The 26,734-nt window shown below is 37.1% G+C and overlaps 3 protein-coding genes across 4 annotated transcripts; 1 reads left to right on the top strand and 2 right to left on the bottom strand.

Annotated features, from left to right (window-relative positions):
• The first annotated feature begins 1,766 nt into the window (after positions 1–1,766).
• LOC105044031 (GDSL esterase/lipase EXL3) lies at positions 1,767–7,680 on the top strand. The gene is made up of 5 exons (XM_010921805.4): positions 1,767–2,032; positions 3,489–3,619; positions 3,716–3,949; positions 6,178–6,433; positions 7,376–7,680. Exons 1-5 carry the CDS (start codon positions 1,771–1,773, stop codon positions 7,567–7,569), a joined length of 1,077 nt encoding a protein of 358 aa, XP_010920107.1. The 5' UTR covers positions 1,767–1,770; the 3' UTR covers positions 7,570–7,680.
• Positions 7,681–11,456: 3,776 nt separating this feature from the next.
• Positions 11,457–17,514, bottom strand: LOC105044032 (chloroplast protein FOR GROWTH AND FERTILITY 2). Its single transcript, XM_010921806.4, has 2 exons — positions 17,063–17,514; positions 11,457–12,524 (listed from the first exon to the last, which is right to left on the bottom strand). The coding sequence occupies exons 1-2, from the start codon at positions 17,387–17,389 to the stop codon at positions 11,709–11,711; spliced, it is 1,143 nt and encodes a 380-aa protein (XP_010920108.1). The 5' UTR covers positions 17,390–17,514; the 3' UTR covers positions 11,457–11,708.
• Positions 17,515–22,174: 4,660 nt separating this feature from the next.
• On the bottom strand, positions 22,175–26,213 carry LOC105044033 (F-box protein At4g35930). Of its 2 annotated transcripts, XM_010921807.4 has the most exons (5): positions 25,681–26,196; positions 24,291–24,720; positions 24,078–24,152; positions 22,856–22,965; positions 22,175–22,771 (listed from the first exon to the last, which is right to left on the bottom strand). In XM_010921807.4, the coding sequence occupies exons 2-5, from the start codon at positions 24,645–24,647 to the stop codon at positions 22,513–22,515; spliced, it is 801 nt and encodes a 266-aa protein (XP_010920109.1). In that variant the 5' UTR covers positions 24,648–24,720; positions 25,681–26,196; the 3' UTR covers positions 22,175–22,512. The 2 variants fall into 2 exon arrangements, with proteins under 2 accessions (XP_010920109.1, XP_010920110.1); XM_010921808.4 differs by lacking the exon at positions 24,078–24,152 and having other exon boundaries at positions 25,681–26,213.
• Between the last annotated feature and the right edge of the window lie 521 nt (positions 26,214–26,734).

Here is a 26,734-nt window from a genome sequence, read left to right as displayed (position 1 = left end):
TTCTTTAAAATATATATACGTTTTAATATTGAAGTTGGGCTGATTATGGACCAGCATTTCTACTTCTCTATTCCTTGGAGCGTTTGTTAAAGGCTTTCTTGTTTCATTTTTATTTATTGTGTTCCTCGACCTGGCCAATTCACTTTTTCTTTGAGATAATTGGATGTACTAGTTCCAACTGCACTTGTAAAAATATTAAGATTCTGTTTTTTTTTATTTTTTATCTCGATATACATGATATTATTTGAACAATCATATAGATGTGCGACTTAACTTGCCATCCGGTCATGAACGTAACTACCTGTTCTAAACTTTAAAACATGATTATGGATGATAGAAATCTTGAAGGAGAATATTTCATCTATCTCAAAATTTCTCCGAAGCTTGTTTAATTTGCACTCTATTTGAAGTGCATGTTGAGAATAAAAATCATATTAATAGACCACCTTGCCATCATGTTGTAAAAAAAAAAATCCTAGTTTACACCTGTTCCGGCAACAAAATACATAGAACTCTTTTTAAAAGGTGAGGAGCACCATAAAGAAGACATTTTAAAAAAAGAAAAAGAAAAGGTCTCTAGTTAGAACTATGCTTGACCAGACAATTTTAGTTTTATTGTCTACGGCATATATATTACATCAATCAACAGCATTAAGTGATTAGATGAGGTAGGACACCAGATGCAAATAAATTTGTATTCTTTTCTTTCGTTTTCTTTATGAAAACCACAACTTGTGTTTAATTATCTAACTTTTCAATCAACAAGAATTAAATATCAAACAGTAGTCAATACAAATGGCCGATGTCAATCATCCCTTTCCTTCATAAAAAGGAAGCAAATGGATATCATCATCTATATATGCTTGTCATCTTCACTCATCCACCACGATCCATGCCTGTATTGTGAGCTCCTTCATGCCCTATAAACAACATACATTAACAAGGAATATAAATCACACGCCACCAAGAATTTTAGGGCCGTTCCTGAAAACATATATAAACTACGTTACACAGCTCCTAGAGTTCGAGGTCAAGCTACGTGCAAAGATTAGCCACCCTGCTCATTGCACAAAACATATATGCAAACTAGCCATCCTGATAGATTTTATTTGGGATCGCTACCGTTGCATGGACCGGCCCATGCACGTAGAAATTTCTAATACGTGTATTTTCCTTGTGGCGTTTTCTTTTCATTTCTTTTTTAACTTCTAGGAGTGAACTCCTCGTGGTGATTAATTGATCCACAACCGTCAGGAGCTGTACATCAGAAGAAAGTGGTAAACGAACCGACTGCGCTTGAATTTATTGGACTATTTTGGTCCGATGAGATGGACGTGCATGTGATTTGTGGGACATCATTGGAGCTAGGTGTCCCTCTGATAGCATCAGACAACCACCCCAATTGATGCACGTCATTAACAAATGCTCTCTCATCTCCCCACTTGAAGAGAGAGATCTAAAACTTACTCTTTCCTTTTTTTTTTTTTTTTTTCTCTGTAGATATCTCAGCCTCTATTTAATACTTGCCTACCTCCACACCGCCTTAATTTTGTGACTTATGCATGGATTTCTATGGCCCGATGGGCGAAGTTAACAATAAGGTGTATGAGAGCATTTAAAGATAGATTAGTTGAGCCAGTGGACTTGCCGACACAAAATTCTGTGCGTCTTCCCACTCCTATATAAGGAGCCAGTGTGCATGCAGTCATATATATGTATTGAGCTACTTAAAAACTGTAAGGAAGTACAAATAAGAGGAGAGGAGAAAGAATGGAGAGCAGAAGCCTTGTGTTAGGGGCTTCTTTCATGGCATTGTGTATCTTGGTTGGCCAAGCCTTAGCAGATACCAAGAACCAGACAGCACCGAAGATTCCGGCGGTCATCGTGTTCGGAGACTCGATCGTAGATCCGGGCAATAACAACGATCTGGAAACCCTCATCAAGTGCAACTTCCCTCCCTACGGACAGGACTTCATCAATCACCAGGCCACCGGAAGGTTCTCCAATGGAAGAATCCCTTCAGACTTAATAGGTATCTGGCAATAGAGAGAGCATACGGAGTAAACTCACTTTCTGCTTCTACTTAGCTGCTCTGCAGGTTCATTATATTTTTTTTATCCTTGGGGAGTTCTTGCAGAACTTTATTAAATAAATAGATTCATGGTTTGGAGAAATGTGCACTTCAGGGCATTCCTCTAGCTCAAACAAAAAAAAATCTTGAGACAAATAAGTCCCCCTCTCTCTCTCTCTGAAAAGGATTGTTTATTGAGGATTTTTTTGAGAAGACGTGATAGAGATATTGATAGCAATATATGGAGGATTTAATAATTACAGATATTTATCTATCAGAGAGATATACTGACAGCAATAGTTGGAAGGTTAAATCACACCTGTGCCATAAATCTTTTGTGACCATATTTAGTATGTTTCTCTTTTTTTGATATATTATTTAGTTAGCTTCTCAAAGTCAACTTTCCCGTCGCTTGCAGGGTAGCTAGATAGCAATTGTAGTACAAGCAACGGCAACGAAACTATATTCGTCTGAAGATGATGTGTGGACTGCTTTGTTGTGGCATATATGAAAAAGTACTGCTACCAATTACTAGCTCGATAATAATCACTGTTCGATTTACTCGAGATATGATGGTTAAAAATTGTTGACAAACGTATTAGGATTGGTGGTGTCAATTGGGCCTTGCTCAGTCAATCACCAACTTCCACATCTACCAATAAACTTAGTGATCCTAGCAAGTGATCTATAGCTTTTTCCTACATAAAAAATATATAAAATTAAGAGAGGGTGTATTTATTCTTGTCTTATAATGCGAAAGGTTCTAAGCCTTTACTCATGAAGGATCCACCCTTATTATATATATTCAAGATCAATTATTCAGGAACGCACCATCCAAGGCCCTATTGATGTTAAGTAGGGGGGTGTAACTATTAGGATAAGCTCCAATTCATATACGAAAGGTTGTAACCATAGGCCTTCAAATTTATGGTGGCAACCTTTTATCTTTTTCCTAACGTGCATTATAGGTGTTCGATACAAATTTAATTATATAAAATATTAAAAAATTTTATTACATGAAGCCATAGAAAATTTTGGTTCAACACAAATGTATAGTTCCCTTCAACATCCTACACAAACTTACCCAATCTAGTACCATTTTAATTTACACTATATGAAACCTAAGGTACCCACATCTACAAGATCATCCAGTTCATTTCATTTTGTCACGTTACAAAGTTCCGTCATTTTGAACAATGATTTGATACACAAATAAAAAATCTTAAGCGATAAGCATTGAGAAACCATCCTCCTAGTAGTAGCTAGCCTCCCATTGCTGATAAATTTTCCAAAGGAGATGGAGATTGATTAATCAAAAGGCTCTTTCGACTTTGTGCATTAACGTAGCATTTTATTGATTGATCGATTCATGCTAAGCATTTCACCTCTCATCTAACCACCATCTCTGGACTTCTAGCCTCCAAGTTGGGTGTGAAGGAATTGGTGCCCCCCTATATTGGTTATGACCTTAAACCCGAAGACATCCTAACCGGTGTGAGCTTCGCTTCTGGCGCAACAGGATACGACCCTCTCACCCCGGCCATTTTGGTATTGTTGGATCCACTTCTGGCTATTTCTCCTCTAAAAAGTTTTCTCATGTGCTTGAAATGGAGAATAAGGCATGCCTACTGCTCCTTGTTTCAGAACGTTATACCAATGACAGATGAGCTCAAGCTGTTTGGGGAGTATAAAGAGAGGCTGAAGGCAATAGCTGGGGAAGAAAGAGCCGCAAGCATCGTGTCCAACAGTCTATATATTGTGTGTTCTGGAACTGATGATATCGCCAATACTTACTACACAACCCCATTTAGAATCCTGGAATATGACATTCGTTCCTATGTGGACTTGTTGATACGTGGGGCTTCTAGTTTCCTCGAGGTGAATTCAATTCCAAGACTTGCTTTTAAATTGAGATTTTACTAAAGAATATATAGAATGGTCTTGTTTATTATTTTGTACAACTTTGCTATTTTGTTATTTATAATTTAGTTATGGAGACTTAAATTTTCTTATTTTTCATCTACGTTCATTCTTTCACCTTATTCAACTCCTTGTGTAATCATTCTTCTGTTAATAAAATATGAACGACTCATGGAGGTTCTGCCTTCTTAGCCTCCATTTTCATCCCAAAAAAAAAAAAAAAAGGTATGAAAATGGAGGGCCAAAAAAAAAAAGGTATGAAACTGGAGGGGCATATGTGGCTACTTAGCCCTTTGGTTTGAAACTCATGTACATTTATGCTTTACGTGGAGCATTACTTTCTTCCCTTTTTTATTTTTGATGAAAAAATTTCTTCCTACTTTATATTGACCCATTTTATGTTCGAAAGAATCTTACTGGGGCTGCTTTCTGCTATAAATTTAAGTCACATAACAATTGACTTTCATGTCAATTAGAGTTTTCATTCTCCATCAAGAGGACTCTCTGTGACCTCTGAAGCACGGATCATCGAAGACTAGAATTCATCACCTGGGGTAGGTGTACAAAAACGTTCGACTACCTATCAGACCAAACATTATTATGATTGACATCTTTCACCTCACTTCTTGCTGTGAAAGAAGACGCACTAAATTATTTTATGCATCGGATATAGGGAGCCAAGAATATCCTTCTTGCGATTGACACCTAATTAAATCATATTTCTTTAAAAAAAATAAATAAATAAGAATCCATACAGACACACATCTAATCACACACCAATTATTTACTAAATAAATTTTAAGTATCCGAACAAAATCAAAAAATCTAAATGATATTTTTTGATTAAATTTTTAAAATAAATTCTCGGATTGTAATAAATAATATCAGGATATATCTAACCGGTTGTCTACGTGGTCTAAAGAGCAATACAGCACAAATTTATTAAGATTATTTTTTTTATATTTATAATTAAATTTGGTTGAATTTTGATTATTAACTTGACAAGTATGTATATCAGAATTTAAATAAAAAAATATATAAAAATTTATATTAGCATGTGTCTAATGTCATATCGTTCATATATTAAATAGATTTTAGATATTTAAATAAAGTTAAAAAGTTTAAATAATATTTTCTGATCAATTTTTAAATATGAGATCTTTAGTACTGTTAAACTAAACTAAGTCATATATTGGCTTATCCGAGTTGAGGTAGGATCGCAGGAAGTTAAAAGAAATTTTTGAAAGCCTGGAGTATTCAGAAGTCTCATCCATCGATAACTCTGATATAATTAATAATAGAAACCCATAATAAAGCCTCACACACGGAATGAGAATGGATTCACATCACCGAATGAGATAAGATATTAATGCAGTCGTGGTCACTTGACACATAAAGTTGATTATAAGGTATTAAATAAATTCGAGGCAAGCCCGAATAGCCCGCATGAGATAAACCATGTTTTGGCATGATACAACCGCAAAACTAGCTCAATAATAGGTAACCTCCAGCTACTTTTAGGGCTTAAGATTTATTTCATATTGATGGTAGGAAATGGCATTATATATTGTGACAGATTTGGTGGCCAATCATAATTATAACCATTGTTTTAATTATCTCATATCTACTTTGTGCATTCTTATTTGTCAAGAATTTTTATATACAACTGTCTATATTTGCAAGCCAACTATCATGAAAAATCGGGTTAGCTTGTCTTATAGGATCAGAGCAGCCGGCCTTTCCAGCGGAAAGAGAAATTATGTCCTAAACTCAATGCACCATATGACCATGCACATAGATAATCACAGCCATTCATTTTTACATGGCACATTGAGATGAATGCTTGATGAATATGGCTCATAAGAACGAGTGGCTACGGTTAGCTACATGCGTAACCACATACTGCATTAAGTGTAGGAAATTATTTTATATGAGTAAGAACTTTAGATTGATTTTAACTCATAATTTGCTTTCTTTACGAAAGGGTATTTTAGCTTTCGTTAAAGCATGCATGAAATATTTTCTTCCTTCGGATCTTTTGCTAATTATCCAAAAGCATGAGGTATGGTATAGTCTGCTATAATATTGGTCGAATTTGTGATTCATTAAATAAAAAATATGCTTAAACTATTCTTTTTACATTACTCAATATATATATATATATATATTGTTCTTTGCCTTTTCAGGAACTAATCCACATGGGTGCCCAGAAGATTGTATTTGTGGGTCTTCCCCCCATAGGGTGCGTGCCATCACAAAGAACTCTTGGAGGAGGAATCCAAAGAAATTGCGAACCAAAGCGCAACCAAGCAGCACAGTTGTTCAATTCCAAGATACAAAAGGAGATCGACACACTTAATAAAGAACATAAGGGCATAATGGTTGCCTATGTTGACATCTACTCTATGTTAATTGATCTTATTTTCCACCCCTCAAAATACGGTAATTCCACCCTTACTTTAGCTCGTGTATCCTAGTTTAGCCAAGTCATGTTGCGTACCTTAAACTCAATCCCATCCAAACGAGACCCATGACAAGTAGATATCAAAACAGAGGTCTAGGTCTAGATTGGAACTATGGCCCAAATTTTTAGCTTGAAGTGGTTCATAAGAAGCCTCACCAAGCCTGCGTCTGGCTAGCCCTTTTTTTTTAAAAAAAAATGATAGAAAAACTTATTTTAATTGGAAGAGCTAATTTTCTGCTTGCTTATTTGATTAAAAATTGACAAATTTGAAAAATTCCATTGGAAAGTTTCATCTTTTCCTTCTTCCTTTTCTTGGTTTTGCTTGCAAGCACACATAAATTCAAATATTTGTTTTGGTAAAACAAAAGAAAGGCAAGCTAATTTTGAATATAAATAAGGATAATGATTACATTATTGTATAAAACAAAACAAAGCAACAGATAATGGTAACATATATGTTTGTGCCTATGAACCAATTAGTAAAAACCATGTCCAAACCTCAAATCGTGTGTTATTACCACGAGCCGAGGCCCGACCCATAGGAAGATAGGACTAGCCCAACCTGTTGACGCTCTATGTCCTCACAGTTTTTTACCTTCTTCTCAAGTTCATTGAAAACAATGACACGTATATGATCTTTAAAGAGGATAACTTCTTTAAGAGGGAAAGACGAAATAATATCGGCATTTAAGCAGCTAAATATGTTACACCATTAGTAATATAACCAATATCTGAAGAAAAACCATTATAATCAGTGTCACCATCATTAGCTGAACATTGGCATTACAATCAACTTGTATTAGTTACAAATAATAAAAGTATCATTAGCTGTAGCATTATAATCGTTAACATCGTCATCACCCTCAGTCTTCAAAGCTGTCCAGATTTTATGTACTTATTACGTACTCATCTAATTGCAGGATTTGAGGTATCAAACAGGGGATGTTGTGGTACCGGAGAAATTGAGGTTACTCTTCTGTGCAATAAGGTGACAGCTTCCGTCTGTCCAGATGTTACGAAGTACGTTTTCTGGGACAGTTACCACCCAACTGAGAGAGCCTACAAGATCATGGTTGAAAAAATTTACCAAGAAACCATACGACTCCTGGGGTAAGGATATAATTTTCTTGTCTTCGGGTCGCTGATGCTATTCACTTCATGGACAAGCTTTATTAAGTGCCTACAATGTATTCTTTGAGTAAGTAATTAACTTCCATGTCGCATGTTAAGAGTGTTGAAGCAATCTAGTCGTGTAAACCTTATTTAATTTAGCGTTGCTCCTGAATAATAAACATCATTTTCTTCAAAGTTACCACTATTCTTCCAGTAGATTAACAAATCTCTTGTTTAATGTTGGCATTCGTTGCGACATCTAAAGGACCGCAAGTTAAATATTTGTGCATTGTCACATGATTTCCAGTAAGCAGGAAATATGGTAATCTGAGTGTGGAAAACCTAAACTCCTTTGGTGTCCCAAGGTAAGTGTTTCCCAAGCTGGATCATTCTTGCCATGGACTAGAAATCTACAACCACCAAGTTCGGACCTGGGCTTGTCCAAATGTGGGCTCAAGTATCAGTTTGGCATGATGGTGATCAATAAAAGAGGGTTGCCTGGCTGTGGCCCATTTTTCAGAAATGGCATTCAATTAGTATTAAATTATTATAGACATGTAAATTCTCCTGCATACATAGCCACTTAGTACCAATTAATCCAAGACTGCTTGGAAGACCCCTCAGAAAAGACTTTCCAAACAGTTGCCTTAAAGGACAACATTATAGCAAAGAATTGTGGCACTGATCAGCAAAACTATATCCTACAACGCGTGCATCATGCCATCCACCTTATCTCATTCTTGTAGACCCCATTCATCATGCGCTTATGACTTCCTATGGCTCATAGAAACAAGATGAGATGATTAGCATGGTACACACATTGTAGAATATAATTTCTCCACCAATAAAGCCACATCTGCACCAAGGATCATCTTCGTATTGATGGGTAACCCATTCTTGCAAGTGACAACAGAAAACGAATTGGCAGCTACTAGATAATAGGGATGACTTTTTTCTTATCAAGAAGATGAACAATAGCATCTTACCTTGGTATAGAGGCCAAGGTTGGTATGGCTTAAGCTGTATCTTTTGATTGTGCTAAAGAGAGAAATTTGCCCAACTGAAGAATTCTGCTTGGGGCTGCGGTCTGTAAACTGTTTGTGAACCGCTCAGGTTGAACTCAGTCAGCGGTTGAACAAGATTTATAAGTTTGATGGAAAAGCTCAAAGGGCGCACTTGGTAGGCAAATGAGATGAGATTTGGCTGCAAAAACCATACACCTTTTGGGCTTTGGAGTTGGAATGGAAATGAATTACTTTTGTTTGATTGAAGAGAATTTCAATCTCATTCCAATTCCTATGGAGAACAGGAATATCTCAATCTCCCAAACCTAATCCTGACTCTTTTCTAGTATTCAAATCTCATTTCAATTTTGATTCTTATTCAAATCTCGAATCAAATACATCAAGAAATATGACTATGCTGATTATCATTCCAATCTATTCTGATTTTAATTTCAATTGCAAACTGTACGCACCCATACATTTTGATAATTGCACTTCCTTTTTTTTTTTTTTTTTCCTTAGTTGGATGGGTGGGGGGGATGGGGGTTGGTGTTGTGTTAAAAACGGTGTAATCTAACAAATCAATTCACAAGACTATATTTTATCATGTTGCAATTGATGGCTTGTTTAGAGGAATATAAGATGCCTCTAGAGCTCTAGTTATCGCAAACAAGGTTAACAATAGGGCTTTGATAACAAGTTTATGCTTTATATTGTGCCAGATTTGGATCAAGCACAGCAACAAATGTTTTTAAAAGAAGGAAAAGAAAAAAGTGGGAACTAGTTTATAGTCTTCTGTCGCACCGCACCTTATGTTTCATGAAAAGAATATGTCCAAATAAATTGCAGTAAAGTAAATATATCCGGTACTCAACAAAAGCCCGATATACTGAGTCTATCACAACATAGAGCTGGTAACGTGCTTAACAAAAAAATAAAAAAATAAAATAAAATAAAAGAAAGAAGAAGAAGAAGAAGAAGAAGCTGGTAAGGTGGTGTCAGCTGACTCGGGTGTTCAACTCATGAAGGCCCAAGAAGCCGAATAGCATCTATCAAATACTCGAACCTCAGCTTATGTTATCAGAAAGGAAAGAAAGGTGAAACAAAAAAGGAAAAGGAAAAAAAAAAAAAAAGATGCTACAGGTACACAAGACTTGAACTTCTTACTGGACCCCGCCCACCAAACCCAGCCTACTGGGTTCACATGTCGAGCATGGGTCAAACTTCCTAGATCTGTCAATGGTTCAGCTCGGGTAAGGGTTAACAGGGTATGACCTGCCAACCCATTGAACCAAACCCAGAAATTAGATATGGATCCATGAGCTTGGATGGACCAACAGTAGAAATAAAAGAAGAATGCCTGAAATGAATCCTAATCATTCTTTTCTCATCCTCTCCCCTTCCTGTCTTCTCCTTTCCTCCCATCTCTCCCCATCCTCCTCCGAGACCTGCTATTTGGACATCCACCAGCCAACCTGCTCGCTGGCATGACATCAATAAAGTCTCCATTTGGCCGAAAAGCAAAAGGACATGTAATCAACAATCTCACTGTTTTCAATTTACAACCCGTAAACCCTAGATCTTTCAAGCACAAGTAAGCTCACTCCAATCCAAATTTTACATCATTCAAATTTTGAACCTAAACCTTAATTCTTGTCCGTCCTCTTCTTTCCATCAATCTTTTGCACCATTCAGCATATCAATCTAGAGGTGATACTTGGTTCAATATATTGGGTCCAAGTCATCTTGGTTAACCTGCTAATGAGTTTGGGTGGGCCTTTATCCGATCCACTAATGGGTCAAGGTAGGTTCATACCAGTATCATATTGCCTTGACAATGAAGCTTCACCTGAACTGATGGACTGCCACCCCTTTTATAACACGTACACACCTATGATATAATTATTTCTTATAAACCCTCCATAAATGTGTAGGTTTATAATGCAACCTTACAACAGTTTGAATCATTCTATTATGAAATTATGGAAAGCATGACTAGTAATTGAATCAAGCATGGCTCCAAGGAATTTTTTGTGCATGTTTATTCCCATTTGTTTGTAATTTTTTCATTAGAACTTTAAACATAATGAACTATAACGACAGCCCATGACATTGTTAAAGACAAAAAACCAATATAGATGCCATCTTGCCTTCTGCGTTGACAAGATTTCCGACTGCAGTCAACAGGACAGGTTTCAAGGAAACTCCTAGTAACTTGCACTCAAAAAGTCAAAACCACCTCGTATGAAATAGTAAATGGTAGCATGGGGAATAAAGAGGCGCTATTATTTGGTCATTTTTTTGGTAGACATTATTTGTTCATTTTTAAGTGGGTTTTGCTAGCTGTGAGGAGATGAAAGTGAAAGGAAGTTAGAGCACTTAAGTGACTTTCCCAGATTTGATTCAGCAGAAGTGGTTGCTGAAATGCCTAATTCATGTTTTAACCTCCCACAATAATGTCTAAGTGACTTTGAGCAGGGCCACTCCATGGTTCCTTGGAATAACTTAACAGCCTTCACTTCTTACCACCTACAATGAATTAGACACGACCTAAGCTTAAATCAGACCATGAAACTTTTATCAAATATTTTGATTTCAGTTTGCACGATCAAATCCAACCTAAAAGCTAATCTATAACCATCTAAAGGCAATCTTAATGTGTTATTTCTCACATAAAAGGTCAAACAGCCACTCTATATTCAAGTATATCAAGTGAAAGCTCATTACAAAAGCACGGGACCAAAGAGACAAGGTGCAGGGACTCTTAGTTTTTAATTTTAAAGCAGACAGATACAGGATGCCAAAGGAACAATGACATGCAAGTGTATTTGTTGTTTAGGTCCCATAACCAAAATATGAATGCAATATAAAAGCTCACAGTTCATCCAAGAAAAAAGAGAACTCCATTCCACATCAATCTATAAACTAATGACAGGATAGGCAGCCATAGGCAGCATTTACCAATAGAAAAGACATGAATCCGGCAGTCATTTTGAACTCAAGGACCAAAGGCCAATCAAGTGGTAGGGGATATGAGATTGAACTCTTTGGTATGTAGATTCCTAACTCATTAAAAGGCATTGTGTAAATTTTCTAGAAAAAGAGGAGGGCAAAAAAAAAAAAAAAGAAAGTGAGATCAATACAGGCTAAAACCAAAAAACTGGCTAACAAGAATGGCTACTCCCATAGATATTGCTACAAGAGATGCAGCCCAAGTCAGTTTCTCTGTTATCCTAGGAACCCTGTCTTTCAATGCCTGGCTACATGAACCTATAAATACTGTATAACTCCCCATAGCAAGCACTGTCCCCACCAAAAACATACCTAGAAAAGCAGCTCCAGCTAAACGTGATGGAAGAGCAAGCGCTGGCAACACCATCATGAGGGCATCTGGCTGCAGACCATGCACAATGCCGGTAGCAAAAGTTGCAAACCCAATTTTTTTCTTCCCACTGGGTGCAGTCTGTAGAGGCTCGACGATGCTCACATCACACTCCCCATTATCTAGAGCAACACAAGGAGTGTGGACCTCTGTAGCTTCCCTGATTCCCATAGCACCTATAACAAGAAGAGTTATACCAACAACTCTTGTGCCCCATGTGCGGATGACCTCAATGTGCAAACGATCCTTGAGCAGCAGGAAAAGCAATCCAAATATCACCTGTCCAGCATCATGGCCACAGCCCCATAAAGCCCCCACTATGGCACTCTCCACTCTCGTTCTGCCAATTGATAAGGGAGCTAAGGCAGCAAGATGATCAGGACCAGAAAGTGTGTGCAGGCAACCAGCGAAAAGGCCAGTCCAGGCACTACTTAGTAACTCAGCTTTAATGAATTTCCCACCAGTCTTGGCAGCTGATTGAACTGTCGCATAAGCTGATGGTGCTAGAATAGGCTGGATTATGATTGAAATCAATGCTGACAGCAAGATAGTTGCAGCAGCAGAAGCAACCTGATATATTTAGAATGTCTCCCAGTATTACTGATATGTAATTGCTACAGAAATATAAATTGACAATAGGAAGAATTCATGAACTTTGCATGTAAGCACCACCAAACATAACGCAGCACATCCTAGGCAGCAGCTCTTCATGTTAGAGCACGAAAGCAATGCAACAAGCATGCATATGACAAACACCAGAACCACATTTGGAGATTAACTAGAAAACCACATTTTACAACCATGAACCTTAAAAACTGTACCACCCAAAAGGCCAAAACCTGCTTCAATATGTAGGTGATTTTTCATATTTTAAGGAGAATGAAGGAGGAAAAAATGAGTGGCTGACCAATGCACATTCTTATTAAGATAAGATGACCGCTGTACATAAAATTATTTTCTGGTCACTACTTCAACAATCCAACAGCTAGCTCTATGTAATGCCCAATTTAGCAAACAACCACATGAATATTCAAGAAAAAGATGCACATTAGCTTTTAGCTGTAAGAAGTTCTAAATGTTTTCACCAAAGTATATCATAAAGCATTTAAGAAAACATTTGCAAGACAAAAGTGATCAATGACAACCATAAACGAGCGTAGAGTCTAATGAGGGAGAACGTGAAAAAGCATAGGCTCTTTTGCCTTCACATCTTCCACTCTGCCACCAATTTCACATCCTCAGAGTTCTTACAGCACTAGGATATTTAATACATAACTATTATTAGAGTTTAAGTAATTTGGTATCTTCATATTCAACTGATTGATCAAAGAATAGAGAGGTTGATGTGGATATGAATTATTATTAGGATTTAAGTGATTTAGTAAATTCCTATTTCATTGATTATGTAGTTAGACATTTTCATGGGAAACAGTATTAACATTTCAAATATTTAGTAATACTTGCCATTTTAATTTTTAAATTAACTCTATACATTAATCAACAAGGCCTTTCACCTTATCAAGTAGAACCCTCCCACTTATAAAAGATGAAATAAGTAGAGAAGAGCCTTATGGCAATATCTTAAAGAAAAGGATTGGGCGGCTGGCCGATCTTTCCTATTGGAATTAATTGAACATATCCAACTTGACAGTGGAAGATCCCACAAGCTAGAATAATTAGGGATAACTGATGGCCCAACTGTTATCTATGAATCTGAGGCATTTAGCACCTAATACAATATCCAGTTGTTGATTGACTACCGCAGCTAAGTACAAGATCTCCCAAGCCATTCATTAGCAGAAAGGAGGATTTCATGATTGCCCTCATCCTGAAGCACATCGGCCCTCAAGTGCATTAAAATTAATAATTAAATGATGTTAAAATAGCAAGTCAATAGTTGCATTGCAGAAAGCTCAGAATTCATCTCCACATCTTGAAGATCCAAAGAAGCAATATTCAGACAAAAAGCCTGAATATGATTATGAGACAAAAACAATGAAATCAGTTAATACCAAGATGGGGCTTAAAATGAGGATATTGATTGTCTACAATTTCTTTTTTATTATTTTTGTCCTTAATGATCATGTGATAAGTCAACAAATGCAACTGATAAGAAGAGATTTTGGATATCTCAGCTGATAATGCTGGACCATATTTTGAAAGTAACAACATAGTGAGATTTTAACATAAAGAATTATAATCCAGTGAACTACAGTTCTAAATTCCCCCGTCAAATTTGGTGACAATTGAATTTTAGCTCTTGCAACTGCCTGTGATAGCTTTACTGCATGTCGATGAAATGAATAACTGTGATAGAAGAAAAGGTGGGAACCTGATGTCCCATTTCTTCATCCACCTTCACCAATAAAGATATTCAAATCTCATGGCTTTGCCTAAAGTCCAGTTCAATAATAAGACTTACAATAAGACATCCCTTGAAGAAAGAGAAAAGAAGTGTGAAAGGTGCATGCAACCATATTTAGGACTAATAAGAGGAATGGAACTCCTTTAAAATAGGGTTTTTTAGCCAAGCAGAAAATGGAAGGGGAGAGAGAACTAAGAAGAAAAATCAAGAAAATACAACAAAAGAAAGGAGAAAGAAAGGGAGAGGATTAAAGGGAAAAAAGGATAGGAGACAAAAAGAGAGAAAAGGAAAGGAAAATAAAACAAACAGAAAAAAAAAAAAAAAAAAAAAGAGCTAAGATGGCCATTCAACCATAGAGTCTGAATTTTTAGGGCAGAGAAAAATGGCCAATTGTTTCTTAGCCCTTAGAGGTCACACTGGATCCTGTATTTTGTAATGGGCCCATATCACTAATTAGCCAAATGACTTTTTTAAAGAAGAGACCACTTTAAGATAATGAATCTTTATATAAAATGAAGTTTTTGAAGAGACTTTCAGAAGCATAAGGTTTTAAAAGCATCTCCACTTTCCATAACTTTCTTAATTCAAGTAGCAAATAGTGTTATTAACAAGAATAACCCAAAAAAAAGGATCATAAAACCAGTCTAAGATGGTCAGCACAAAGATTACCAACCACCCCTCAGGTTTAGATTTCAATAAAATTTTTGTCCCCTATTTTGCATGGTAAACTCCAAGTCCTCGATGTTAAAGATGATACACAATTTTGAGCTCTTGGCTAGCTGGATAATCTGTTAACCCACCATAACCATCACATAACCAATATCCAAATGAAGCCTCAATGTTCTGAAATTAGATTCCCTAATTTCATGCCTACCATAAATTATGGATATAAGGATAGTTGAGGAGGATTCATAAAGTGAGTATCAAGTTCCTGAGATTGAGTGCTAAGGTCGGCAATGCAAAAGATGGCACAAAGCAAGCATTAATTCAGAATATCTATAAAAGTTCAGATGGTGTTATTTCACTTTGAGGGATTCTGCTTAAGATACACAAAATGATTGATAGTAATGTCAAAGCTCAAATGGATTGCCTTTATCAAGTAATTGATATGGTGAAGTTTGCGGTCCACATGAATATGGGAATTTAGGTATCAAGGCAAGGATGAAAAACAATAATGAAAAACAGAAAAGCAAATACACCAAAACATCTATGCCAGATAGTGATTATGTGTTATTTTCTAATTTTTTAGCTATTCCTCATCTAACTTATATATGAATTCGCACAGAAAAGCAACATGCAGGCACATATAACAACCATACATGTTTCAAACTCCTCTACCAATATTTTCGTTAACACAAGGAATGATATAGAGGTCATGTGAGAATTTAAGCTTGTAGTCAAAATGTATATAATAGGCATTATCCTTTGAATCACAAGAGCACAGCCCTTTAAAGTTTTGATAAATCTTAATTATCTGTACTTTATCAATTAAATGCTATATGTTCAGTCACTGAAGGAATCAAAAAAGTCAATACCACACATGCATCAAACACGTATCAAATAATAATACTGAGATCCCCCAGTCTCCAACTCCTGAAACAGCATTGCTCAAGAGATGGTAGATCCCATGAGGCTTTTTGATGTGTTGCATGTGTGATCTATAGCAGTAAGCCCACTTAATTTATTTTACAAGTGTTCTTCTTAGCTTATTTTGCAAATATTCTTCCTAGCTTTTTCCCAATCTAAAGGTTGGCTGCAAGGCATAGATTGGAACTGAAAGATTGATCCAAATTGTCATTGATCAATTTATATCATTGATCTATTACATACCTACCAATGTAATTGATCTATTACATGAATTTATATCCTGTTACTAAAGAATATTACAATAGAAACTCTGATAATATGTACTCAAGCAGTTAAGTATCAATTTATGTAAAATGAAGAGATGAGAATCATTTAACATTTAAAATTAATATAACTATGATTGGCATGGTTGCTCGTATGCCTAATTTGTGTCATCTTGCTTTCAATAAATTGCTAATTTTAAATGTTTTATATATTTAGGAGAAAACAAATATAGGGCTTAGGACCAATTTGCAAAAACTAGCCCAACAATCTCCATTCAACATCTCATAGCTTACCAAGACAATGCCCTAAATCAAGACATTAAAGCTTAGATACAAGTTGGCACTGCTTTGTGCATCACACGTTGCCATCAAAAAGTACAACAAGGCATGCACTCAATGATCTAAGATAACCTTTATCTTAAGACACCATACAGCAAAATAGTTCATCAGATCAACCTGCTTTCTTCCAAAATATTCATGTCCGTGTAACCAAGTTGTACTTCCCAATACCTCATGATTTTTTCATATTTCTTGATGTTTCCACAGCCAATTATATAAACACCCTCCTCCAACCCTCTAGAAGGTTACAATCTCTGTCCCAGATCTATGTTCTCATACAAGCAATCCATGCTCGTCTTTTTTGCAACATAGCAGAAAAAGATCTGAAAGCAGAAATCCTATGGCCCAATTGCATCATATCATATCCGCAAACAACCATAAAAATTTCTAACATATATCAGCTCTGGTCCGTAACTATTCTCAGGAACCAAAAAAAAAAAAAAAGTTTTTTTTTTGAGAAAAAAAGTTTAAATCAAAAGGAAAAAGGATGCCGCATGGAAATAAATGCTTCTCCAGAATAAGATAAAAAGAAGAGCAAGAATAAAAAGCGACACCTTTTTGAGGCATGGACCTGCCAAATGTCGAATCCGCTCGGCCAATTGGGAAATTTGATCAGCCTTTCCTGCCTTCTCTTCCGAGCGTATAACCGAAAAATTCTGAATAAAGGACGAAGAAGAACGTTGAGGGAGAGGAAGAGGCGGCGGCGGTGGCGGACGCGGCACGCCTTCTTGTTTGGAAAAGAGGGCGCCGGTGGGCTTGAGACACTCCCGGCGGAGCGGCCCGAGGCTGGATCTCCCACCGCCGCCGGCGACGCGAGGGACGATAAGAGGAGACCTCGGGAGAGGGGTTCGGGTAGAGAAGGAAGAGATAAGCCTCTCCATGGGAGATCTTTCTTTCTTGAGAGCTGGAGGGTTTAGGAAAAACACGCAAGAAGGAGAGAGGAATTTAGGGAAAGATGGATGGCCAGTTAAACTCCATTAAAACTGCCCAAGGATGGCTCGAGGCTAATAGACGAAGAGATTGGGAGGTTTAGGTCCGACCGGCCGGCGCACGGGAGGAGGGACGCGCTCGTGCGTAGGATCGTTCGCGTTGACCGATGCCAGTTCGAAAGTTGACTAATATAGCCTCGATTGCCGAGCATCAAAGTAGGTGAAAAACCTATGATAATGTTTCATTTGAAACGCAAGTTTAGGTCTAAGACAGCCCGAGCATTTGATAAAATTAGATGCTGTGTGAGACTTTTGTGAGGTGATTCAAGACCTTTTGAATTTAGAAACTCATATAATTTTAGGCTTGGTATGTTGGTTTGTTAAGGAAACCTTTAATTTAAAATTTTGAGATTTTAAAATTACATATTAGATATTTATCGAAACATAAATATATTTAAATATAAAATTTTATATATATTCTTAAATAACTTGATTTTTAAATAGATAAAATTTATTATTTTTATTTTTATTTCTCTCTCATTATCTAAAATTCTACAGAAATTCTAAAGGCGCATCTATAATTGCTCGGGCCGTCTGAAGGCCCATCGGAGCAGGCTTCAAACTAGATCCGTACTAATTCAGATCGAGCTTGAGCCTAAATTTTGAGCCCATTTGTATTTCAAGTTGGACTTGGGTGCACCTCTGACCCAACCTGAGCCCAAGCCGAAATTCTGACTCAGATCCAAACCCAAATTCCGATCCTGATCCAAGCCCAAATTTCATCGCCGATGCCATCGATTCGATCCCTCTTCCTCTAATGTGTTTCCCATCGGCCATTACCAATGCCGCTTTTCTGTTGAAGAAAATGCCAGCAAGGAAGAGGCGGAAGAAGCGATCCACGATGGCGAGTCGATGAGTCCCTTCTCCCAGTCCTGTTGACCACATGGTTGCACCACCCCCCCTCTCCCTCCATCTCTGGCCATGGTGTCCCTCACTTAGAGGGTCCTCATTAAGCTCCTCTAGTCCATGGATATCAATGCCAAGATTGTCAGCGAGCACCAATCCGCCGTCCTCCAGGTCATTGGCATCGTGCCCATCCTCTTTGCCTCCACCGCCCATGACCTCTAGCTCTACTATAGTTTCTACCTCTAGCTCTCTGACTCCGTCTATTCCATCTATGTCTCCCTGTCCGACACTGACATAATCCTCTCCAATTGCCCCTATCTTGGGCAACTCATTCACATCGATCGCCTCCACTTCACCCACCCCATCCCTCGTGCCTTCGTCGTCTGCCGCCTCCCCTCCCTCCCCGAGTGCCCCCCCAATCCATCCTCAGCTCTTCCAAAGTCCTCGTCATCCACTATGATCCCTCCCACTACAGTTTCATCATCCAACCCCCCTCCCCTAACAATATCGGCCCTCATCTTATCCCTTTCTCTTAGGGCTTAGGATTTTTTTTTAAAAAAAATTAAGAGAGACTGAGAGAGAAATCTGATTAAGCTGATCTAATCAGATTCGGATCAAGTTCGAATCTGAGTTTTTTAAAAAGTTTCAGGTGTAAGCCGAATCTGAAGTCCAAAAAAATTTTAGATTGGACTCGGATAGGGGTGTGGCCTAGCCTAATTGCCCACTTCCAACCCTAATAATTGCTTATTATATAATATCTTAAAAAAAATATATAGACATGCATTTTTTTCTCATAAGATATATGAACGAATACATTTCATACTTTTTGAAAGACTTTTATAAATAAGAAATGCGTTCTCATAAAAAAGATGCATATAATTTGATGATAATTTCAAGAACTTTTCATATCTATAATTAAAAAAATGATCAAACTCTCCATCATTTTTCATTCACGAGAACAATATCCCTTTCCATCTAAATAACACCAAAACTGAGAAAAAAATTATAAGCTCTAAGTGAGTGAACTTAACTACACCTATCAAGCATTTGAGAAAAGAATTATATCTATATAAAAGAAGATTGAAAGAAATTATTTTCATTTATCAATTTTTAATATATCTAAATTTAGCTAGTTCGGTTTCGATTTTGATTTTTTTTTATTAGAATACATTTTAAGGAGAACACAAAAATTGTTTATTATATCTTGGGAGTAGATAGTATCAATTTGCATCTGGGCTAGATAATTTCTACTCTAAAGGATGCATCTTTTATAACATACCTCAAACTGGATAATCAACTTAAAAAATATAATTTATTTATTCAATGTGTGTAAAATGTTATTAATTAAATATTAAAGATAAAATCATAATAATTTAGAAGAAAGATATACAAGAACAAATTATTTCTTGGTTGGACAGACGAAGTGAACTACAAGCATTTTGAATTATTTCATAATGACATATAATGAGATTGGGTGTGCATCTATTATTCTTAGTGAGCTAATTTATTATCTTGTTTCATTATGAAATTTTTATATTTATGTAGGATTGAAATTATTGGAAGCATTTGCACCACGATGCTTGCATAGTTAAAATCAATGGAGGTCTGATTTTTTTATCACAAAATTTTCACATCAATTTTTTTTAAATATTTTGATAATTATAAAAATTTTAATTTTTTTAAAAAAATTATCAACAATTACAAAAACTATTCAAGTGTTAAAAGGATGAATCTGTATGTTAGAGTTCTGGAAAGGCTAGGGGCCGCAAATGATAAAATCTATAGTTAGGCGGTCTGCTTCAAAATGATGCGAGGAGGTCTGGCTCAAAAAGTTTCTTGTACGGACGTGGAGGGAATCTTGGTACTCGGCTTTTTTTAAAGAGACAGTTCCCGCTGCAGTTTCCTGTTAGTACTCAATGGATTTTTTGATTGCGAGCACGCTTTAATCGGCTGGCTTGATGAAAGGATAATCAAATATCATCATTAAACAAAATTACAATGGATAATTACCGAGAATTATTTCGATACCTAAAGTTTTTTACCTATGTAAATTATGATAAAATATTCTAAAAAATTCCTATTCATTAAGATTTCATTTAATAATGATGCATCCTTATTATTTTATAGGGCCGGCCGATTAAAGTGTGCGGGTTTTTTTTTGTAATATAGACAAAATTGAGGTTAAAATCAAAGCCTTCCGATGGATGGGATGGACAAAACTTTTTGATATGCACACAGCTTAAAATATCTTGATTTTTCCTTTCAAAATGGTAGGTGGGAAGGACCTGACGGATTTTTTACGCGAATTTTTCATTTACTTTTTCTTATGCGGTTTTACCATGTGGATGGGATGAAGGAAGAGAAAACTGGTTAAAATGCTTGAGGTACCGAGTCAATTTTTTATTTTTCTGCTCCCAGGACAAGAATTCCAGCAACTATGACACCTATATTACGTAACACAATCAAATCTTGCTAGCTGCTTTTTAGAATTCTTAAAATTAATTAATTATATAAATTTTCTCTTGAACCTATTATACGTTACCAACGTTTTAGAGACCCTCACCTACTGATTTAGATATTAGGCTGAACCGAGGCCCGAAGGATCGGATCCACTGTATGGGCGTGGAAACACCCGGCATAGGACTCCATTATGGCTTTGTTATGTATCTGTCCTATTTTATTATGAGTTGACTCGAGACAACTAGACCCCATAAAATGGGATCAATGTGGACCAGTAGTCACAATCTAATTGAAAAGAAATAAGAACCAATGAGGTAGCAGAAGATGCGTGTAAACTTCAGATCCATGGAACGTGTGTGGGAGAAGATGCCTCCACAGCCTCCCCCATTTTTTATTTGGTCCAAAGTAGTGGAAGCGCACTTTTTCTCCCACATTTTATCATCCACTTAGGCCGGTGATGACTAGGTCTGTATCAGGGGTAGTTAGTGGTGTTTCTCTGGTTCAGATTGTATCTTTTTCATGAAAGAATAATTGATCTTTTTTTTCTGCAACATCAATCATTAGATTATCTTCCACATAAATCTCAAAATAATTATCGTGCAATTCAATGATAAATATAAGAGATAAATCTTCCGATCATACGAAAGATACAACCCCCCATCCATGTTCCTCTGGCTTAACTCCATCATCTGTGATTAAGTGATGAAGTCTACACTGTCATAATTAAAAATCTTCAATTTTGACTCTGTTATTTAATATTTTCTCTACATCGGTGGCTCACCACGTCTTGTTTTCCTTCGGGCGTTTTAATCCCTTTCGAGGCCTAGAGGCAAGCAAAAAGCATGAGGGAAGGAGGGGAGGAAAACGACAAAGGAAATAGAAGAAGCCAGCTGTTATAACATAATAATTTTCATGCAACTCTAACCTCTCATATGGCTAAAATCTAGGTAAAATGGAGATCATGGTCAAAAGAGCTGACAATTCATTGAGTAACTAACCAAAGAGTAAAGAAAAACCTTTGGTAGAATTTCAATTTCAAAAACAAAATGAAATTATTCGAGAACATTATAGAATAACAAATGAAGAACAATTCCAATAGCATGCTAAGCAGGAATAGCTTTAGTGCTAGTCAAAGATCTTAGACAGATGGAAAGTCTAGATAAAATGATCTCAATACTCCGACACGGGCATTGCAAGAAAACTGGCATTGGATTGCCAAAAGCTAGGTCATAATCTTTCGGGGCTATGAGAATGCTTGCATGAAACAGGAAGGCTTGTGAATGCCAAAAAATGATAGGCATTGCATCAGGCTATTGACCGACTGATGCATTGACGAAATATGATGACTATAGAAGGTAGGATCATGATGTCAAAAGATCAAAGTAAAACACTTCATATATTATATGAAATTTAGGTATTAAAAAATAAAATATAGGATACATATTTAGGAAAAATACCCAAGGAGGAAAAATCTATATGCATATAGAACTATACAAAGAGCTTGCCTAAAACTTTAAAGATTTATGACCAAGCACGTTATAAGCTGATAATTTCCATGTCCCAGCCCCTTCTAAGTAGGAACTTTCACTAAGACCTAATCCAGCATTTGCAAGATAGAAACCTGCATACGCTACCGCTATGAACATTATGAAAGGAGAAAAAGACACCTATATAAGAAGAAGAGATGGCCAAGAGAGTTGCTAGACTTTTCAACGAAGCTTATTCTGTGCTACTGCTTGGCATAGCTCGTCCTCGCAAAATAGAACTCTACTAGAAGCCACAGGCTTGAATGCAGGCCTCGGCAAACCTGGTGGCACCATGCGCCTTGAAGGTAACACAGACTCCTGAAAAAGAACAGCTGCAATCTGTTTCATGTCCATCATGCGAAGACGAGGAGGACGAGGCCCATGCCTTGGAGCTTTTGGAGTGTGTGGAGTCGATCCCTGGATAGCATTCCCATCTCCCTTGCTAGATAATTTTTATAACAAAAACAATGTTAGAAAGAATCAAGTGAAGCAACAAAGTTCTTGATGCATCTTTCATGTGTGATACCTTACAAAAGGCCAATGCTCTGTTGGAAGAGGTGTCATTGCACTGAGCATTTCTTGTCTAGACCTGTCTGGAGTCGTGTAATTGAAATGAAGTTGCCTGGCCTGAAGGACCTGGATTGAATTCCAATAGTTAATGTTTGCATTCTAAAGACAAAATAAACCAGATAAAATCATGAGCTCATAATCATTATAGTTGCACCCAAAAAACCTGTAAACTTCGATTCGATTTTAGGAATACCAAAGTCATGAGTATATGCTGATTAACTAGCCTCAGCAAGGAATGGAGAACACATTTTCTGAAGAACTAAAGTATTTAGTGAAAAGTCAGGAAACAAGTAGAAGACCGAGAAAATAAGGATGATATTAAGAATTTAAGAAGGCTGCTTGCAGCTTAAGCTGATGAGGGGAAATAATTGCAAGGTAGAATAGTTGATATCCATCAAAAAAGTGGGTTTACATATGTTTCTTTTCTTAGTGTTATCGTGGTTACATTTTTCTGGAGGGAAAATGGTAGGAGTGACACTAATAATACCATAAATGAATCATTGTTAATTACCCCATGCCGGAAAGAAGTTGAAGGCAAATCTTTTCCTTTTTTTTTTTTTTTTTTGTTTAATAGATCAAATAATTAAAATAATTGTGGATCTAATTGATGGCACAAAGACAAGAAGTATCCAAGCATGCTTGATGCTTCTAGAAGAGGCAATGCCAAGGCTAGCCGTAAAATTTTGGCAATTAACTATTCAATTAATAAATCCAACATTTCTCTTTTTTCGGTAAGCCAGAAAGCAATTAGTTGTACAACATGGTGTAGATATAGAAAAGTAACCAAACTCGCATAGTTCGATTAGGTAGTACGGGGCATTTTGCAAGAAGGTTGGAATAAAAGAGGTACATAGACAAGTACAGCTTTCGATTATCATCAACAGTAATAGACCATAAATATTTCTCACAAAAAACAGGAAAGACTTTAAAGATTCATGTTTTGCAAGTTATAAATCGTATATGTATTCAATAGAAAAAATGTGCATAAAAGGCTATAGGGTAGTTTTAGCTTGAACAAAACAGTTGTACAGAGTACTTACAGGGTAAACTAGAACAAATTAATAAGAGATCCTGAAAAAGGATAAATGTTACAACAATTTAATGCAACAAAAAGGAGAAATCCTTGTATCCTCTATTTCTAGATCTAAACTGATAAAGAAGCAAAAGACAACACTTACAGCTGCCCGTATTCGCTGAGAAACATGGAAAACAGCTTTTAAATGATCATGATGCAAGTGGCATATGATTTGAACCTTGAAACCAGAAGACAATCCACTATTCACATCAGATTTCAAATAAAAATGCAAATAAAAATAGAAATAAAGGACAACAAAATAATTGAGAACTACAATACGAAACAAGAGACCAATCAAAACTTTATTATTGCATACCAGTAGGTCCATAGGAAGAGATTCGAGCCTCGATTCATTATCGTAGTCTACCCCTTCTGGTGTTTTAGGTGATCCAGGCAATTTCTGCTGCTTATTCCCATCCACCATTTTCTGGGAATTGAACCTAATTGGAGATGCAACAGGTGTATCGCTGGGAAGAGTGACCTCTTTGTGATGCAATGTATCTAGTTTTGCCTTCTCTGAGTCCAAGACAACCCATTTCTTGCCTATATCTGCGCAAGATCTGGTTGTGGTCCTGCCATCACCGAGCTGGGCAAGTACTCTAGGTTTCAAGTACTTGTTGCATGCATTCTTCACTCGCTTCTTTTGTTTGAACGCCATGCGTTTCGGACTCATATCAGGGACAATATTTCCTCACGAATTAAACTCTCCAAGTTCCTGAGCCCCTCCTCCCATTGTTACCTTTAAGCTTTCATCCAGTAAAAACACAAACAACAAAGACCGCATCAGTCAAATATGATGTTGAGCTCTGCTTTACATCATTTATCTCTAAAAATTAAAGAGTTTGCAATACAACAAGCTAGAAACAACAAAACTCCATATTTGTTTCTTTTATCAGACTATTAGCGCAGGAGAAAACAAAAAGGAAATAATGATTTTCTAGAAAGAGGAGAGGACGTCAAAGTATTGAAAAGGATTTGAAAAGGTTTGCATTGATACAAGGATTCCCATAATAGGAATATTTGGTGAATTAGGTTTCACTAAAAATGATTCGAAATAGTTTGCTAACCATGCCAATGGATTGATTTGAGTAGAAATGAGAAAGGTCTCATGCAATTTCACCAACAAAAAACTACAAAGAGTGACAAGTATTCATCTTTCTACAAGAGAATATATTGCGTATCTACTAAAATAGGATGCCAAAAGGTAATCAGAGCATCGAATCTAACAAACAGCTGAATATAATCTAGATTAGCCTGATACGCAGAAAAGAAGATATTACTCATAAAAAGTGTACTTCATCTGAACAAATATTGAAGAAAACAAGCAAGGTACTAGCAGCTATCATGTCGATGAAGAAAAATTAATGCATATAAATTTCACGGAACCGCAGTTTTTTAGCGCATACCCACTCTTAAAGAAATCTAGCAGCCGTTTGATTCACCATGAAGAACAAACTCACCGAACGGATTCAACAATTTAATAGGTTTTATCGGGAATGTACTGACAAGCTACTCGCTATGAATATTAAAAAAATAAATAAATTGCCGATGTTTCCACTTATTGATCATGAACCAAACAATCCTGGAGATCTACAATTAATGCTCACCCATACTCTGCTAATCGAAAATAAAACATACTGGAAATATCATAAATACAGCAGATATATGATAAAGGCCATCAATAATAGTGCAGAAGAACCACATACCTTAGAAGGGGATCGACTATAGATCGAATCCAGGGACCCAAAACCTAAAACAGAAACAGAACCGAAGCAGGGCCGAGAGACAAATGGGTGGGCGGGGCGGGGCTCCGCCTTTTTTCGAATTTATTAAAGCTGCGCGCCAATTATTTCGACTACAGTTTCAGGAAGCCAAGGAACCCAAAGTTGGAAGCCGAGATATTTCCTCTTTAGTTTATAAACTAGAAAAACAAAACAATGCCCAACCGACCCGACGAGGTTAGGAGTTCTCCTACGTGGCAGTCTCCGATTGGCTGATCGTCGATTAGTGGCGGGGTGGTGCTCGGGTTGGGGGAGTTGGGGACGTGGCCGAGGCCCCGCGCGCGCCCGAATCGGACGGCGGAGAGCCCGGCGACGGGCCCGGCGATTGTGGGAGGTACGGCCGTGGGGAAAAAAAGGAAATTAGAATTGCAAATTTGGGTTTTAAATTCGGGTTATGGAGGGAAAATCTCGAATTAATCAGGTTTTTAAAATTTAAGTGACGGGATTAGCCTGTAGGGTGTTTTGGGGGAAAAAGGTATTGCTGGCGGGACTGAGGGTACAGTGTACTTGGGAAGAGGTTAGGGGGAAGGGACAGCTGTGATGGGGTGAGGGAAGGGGGCCACGTGCGGCGAAGCCTCGGATGCTCCTGCCGCGGCGCAAGAGGACGGGGGATAAATTAGGTTATTACCGCGCGTGGGGTATGGGATAGAATAATGGGGTTGTCCGCGAGCGCTAAGATTTGGCACAAACGGAAGGGAAGGAATCCAATGTCCCAGCGATGTATTTTTCCACTCGAAGTTTTCGTTGTTTCGTTCTGTTTAGATCTTGTCAGGGTTAGGAGGGCATGGCTCATAGACAATGGCGTGGTTCCGAAGAGGGCATCGGATTGTGGGTGCAAGCACCACATGGGCAGCTAATTGATTATTCTGCTTATATTAAACAAAATCATGTAAATTGATTTGAGGGAGATAATAATATGACTAGAAAACAAACTCGTCCTTTGTAGTAGGGATGTGGTTCTGGTCTTTCTACGAAGTGA

The sequence above is a fragment of the Elaeis guineensis genome, chromosome 4 (genome assembly GCF_000442705.2).
Source record: "Elaeis guineensis isolate ETL-2024a chromosome 4, EG11, whole genome shotgun sequence".
Taxonomy (NCBI): Eukaryota; Viridiplantae; Streptophyta; class Magnoliopsida; order Arecales; family Arecaceae; genus Elaeis; species Elaeis guineensis.
Note: the sequence above shows the minus strand (reverse complement) of the source record. Positions and strands in the feature narration are given on the sequence as shown.

What these genes read in the sequence shown, in the direction of transcription:
- LOC105044032 (XM_010921806.4), bottom strand. Translation starts at nt 17,389, where the DNA reads ATGGAGAGGCTTATCTCTTCCTTCTCTACCCGAACCCCTCTCCCGAGG. An exon ending in CAGGTCCATGCCTCAAAAAG is followed by an intron (nt 12,525 to 17,062) that starts GTGTCGCTTTTT and finishes TAAATATATCAG; the next exon opens with GTTGCTTCTGCTGCTGCAAC.
- LOC105044031 (XM_010921805.4), top strand. Translation starts at nt 1,771, where the DNA reads ATGGAGAGCAGAAGCCTTGTGTTAGGGGCTTCTTTCATGGCATTGTGT. An exon ending in AATCCCTTCAGACTTAATAG is followed by an intron (nt 2,033 to 3,488) that starts GTATCTGGCAAT and finishes CTGGACTTCTAG; the next exon opens with CCTCCAAGTTGGGTGTGAAG. An exon ending in TTTCCACCCCTCAAAATACG is followed by an intron (nt 6,434 to 7,375) that starts GTAATTCCACCC and finishes ATCTAATTGCAG; the next exon opens with GATTTGAGGTATCAAACAGG.
- LOC105044033 (XM_010921807.4), bottom strand. Translation starts at nt 24,647, where the DNA reads ATGAGTCCGAAACGCATGGCGTTCAAACAAAAGAAGCGAGTGAAGAAT. An exon ending in CTCTTCCTATGGACCTACTG is followed by an intron (nt 24,153 to 24,290) that starts GTATGCAATAAT and finishes TCTGGTTTCAAG; the next exon opens with GTTCAAATCATATGCCACTT. An exon ending in CTCAGCGAATACGGGCAGCT is followed by an intron (nt 22,966 to 24,077) that starts GTAAGTGTTGTC and finishes AATTCAATCCAG; the next exon opens with GTCCTTCAGGCCAGGCAACT.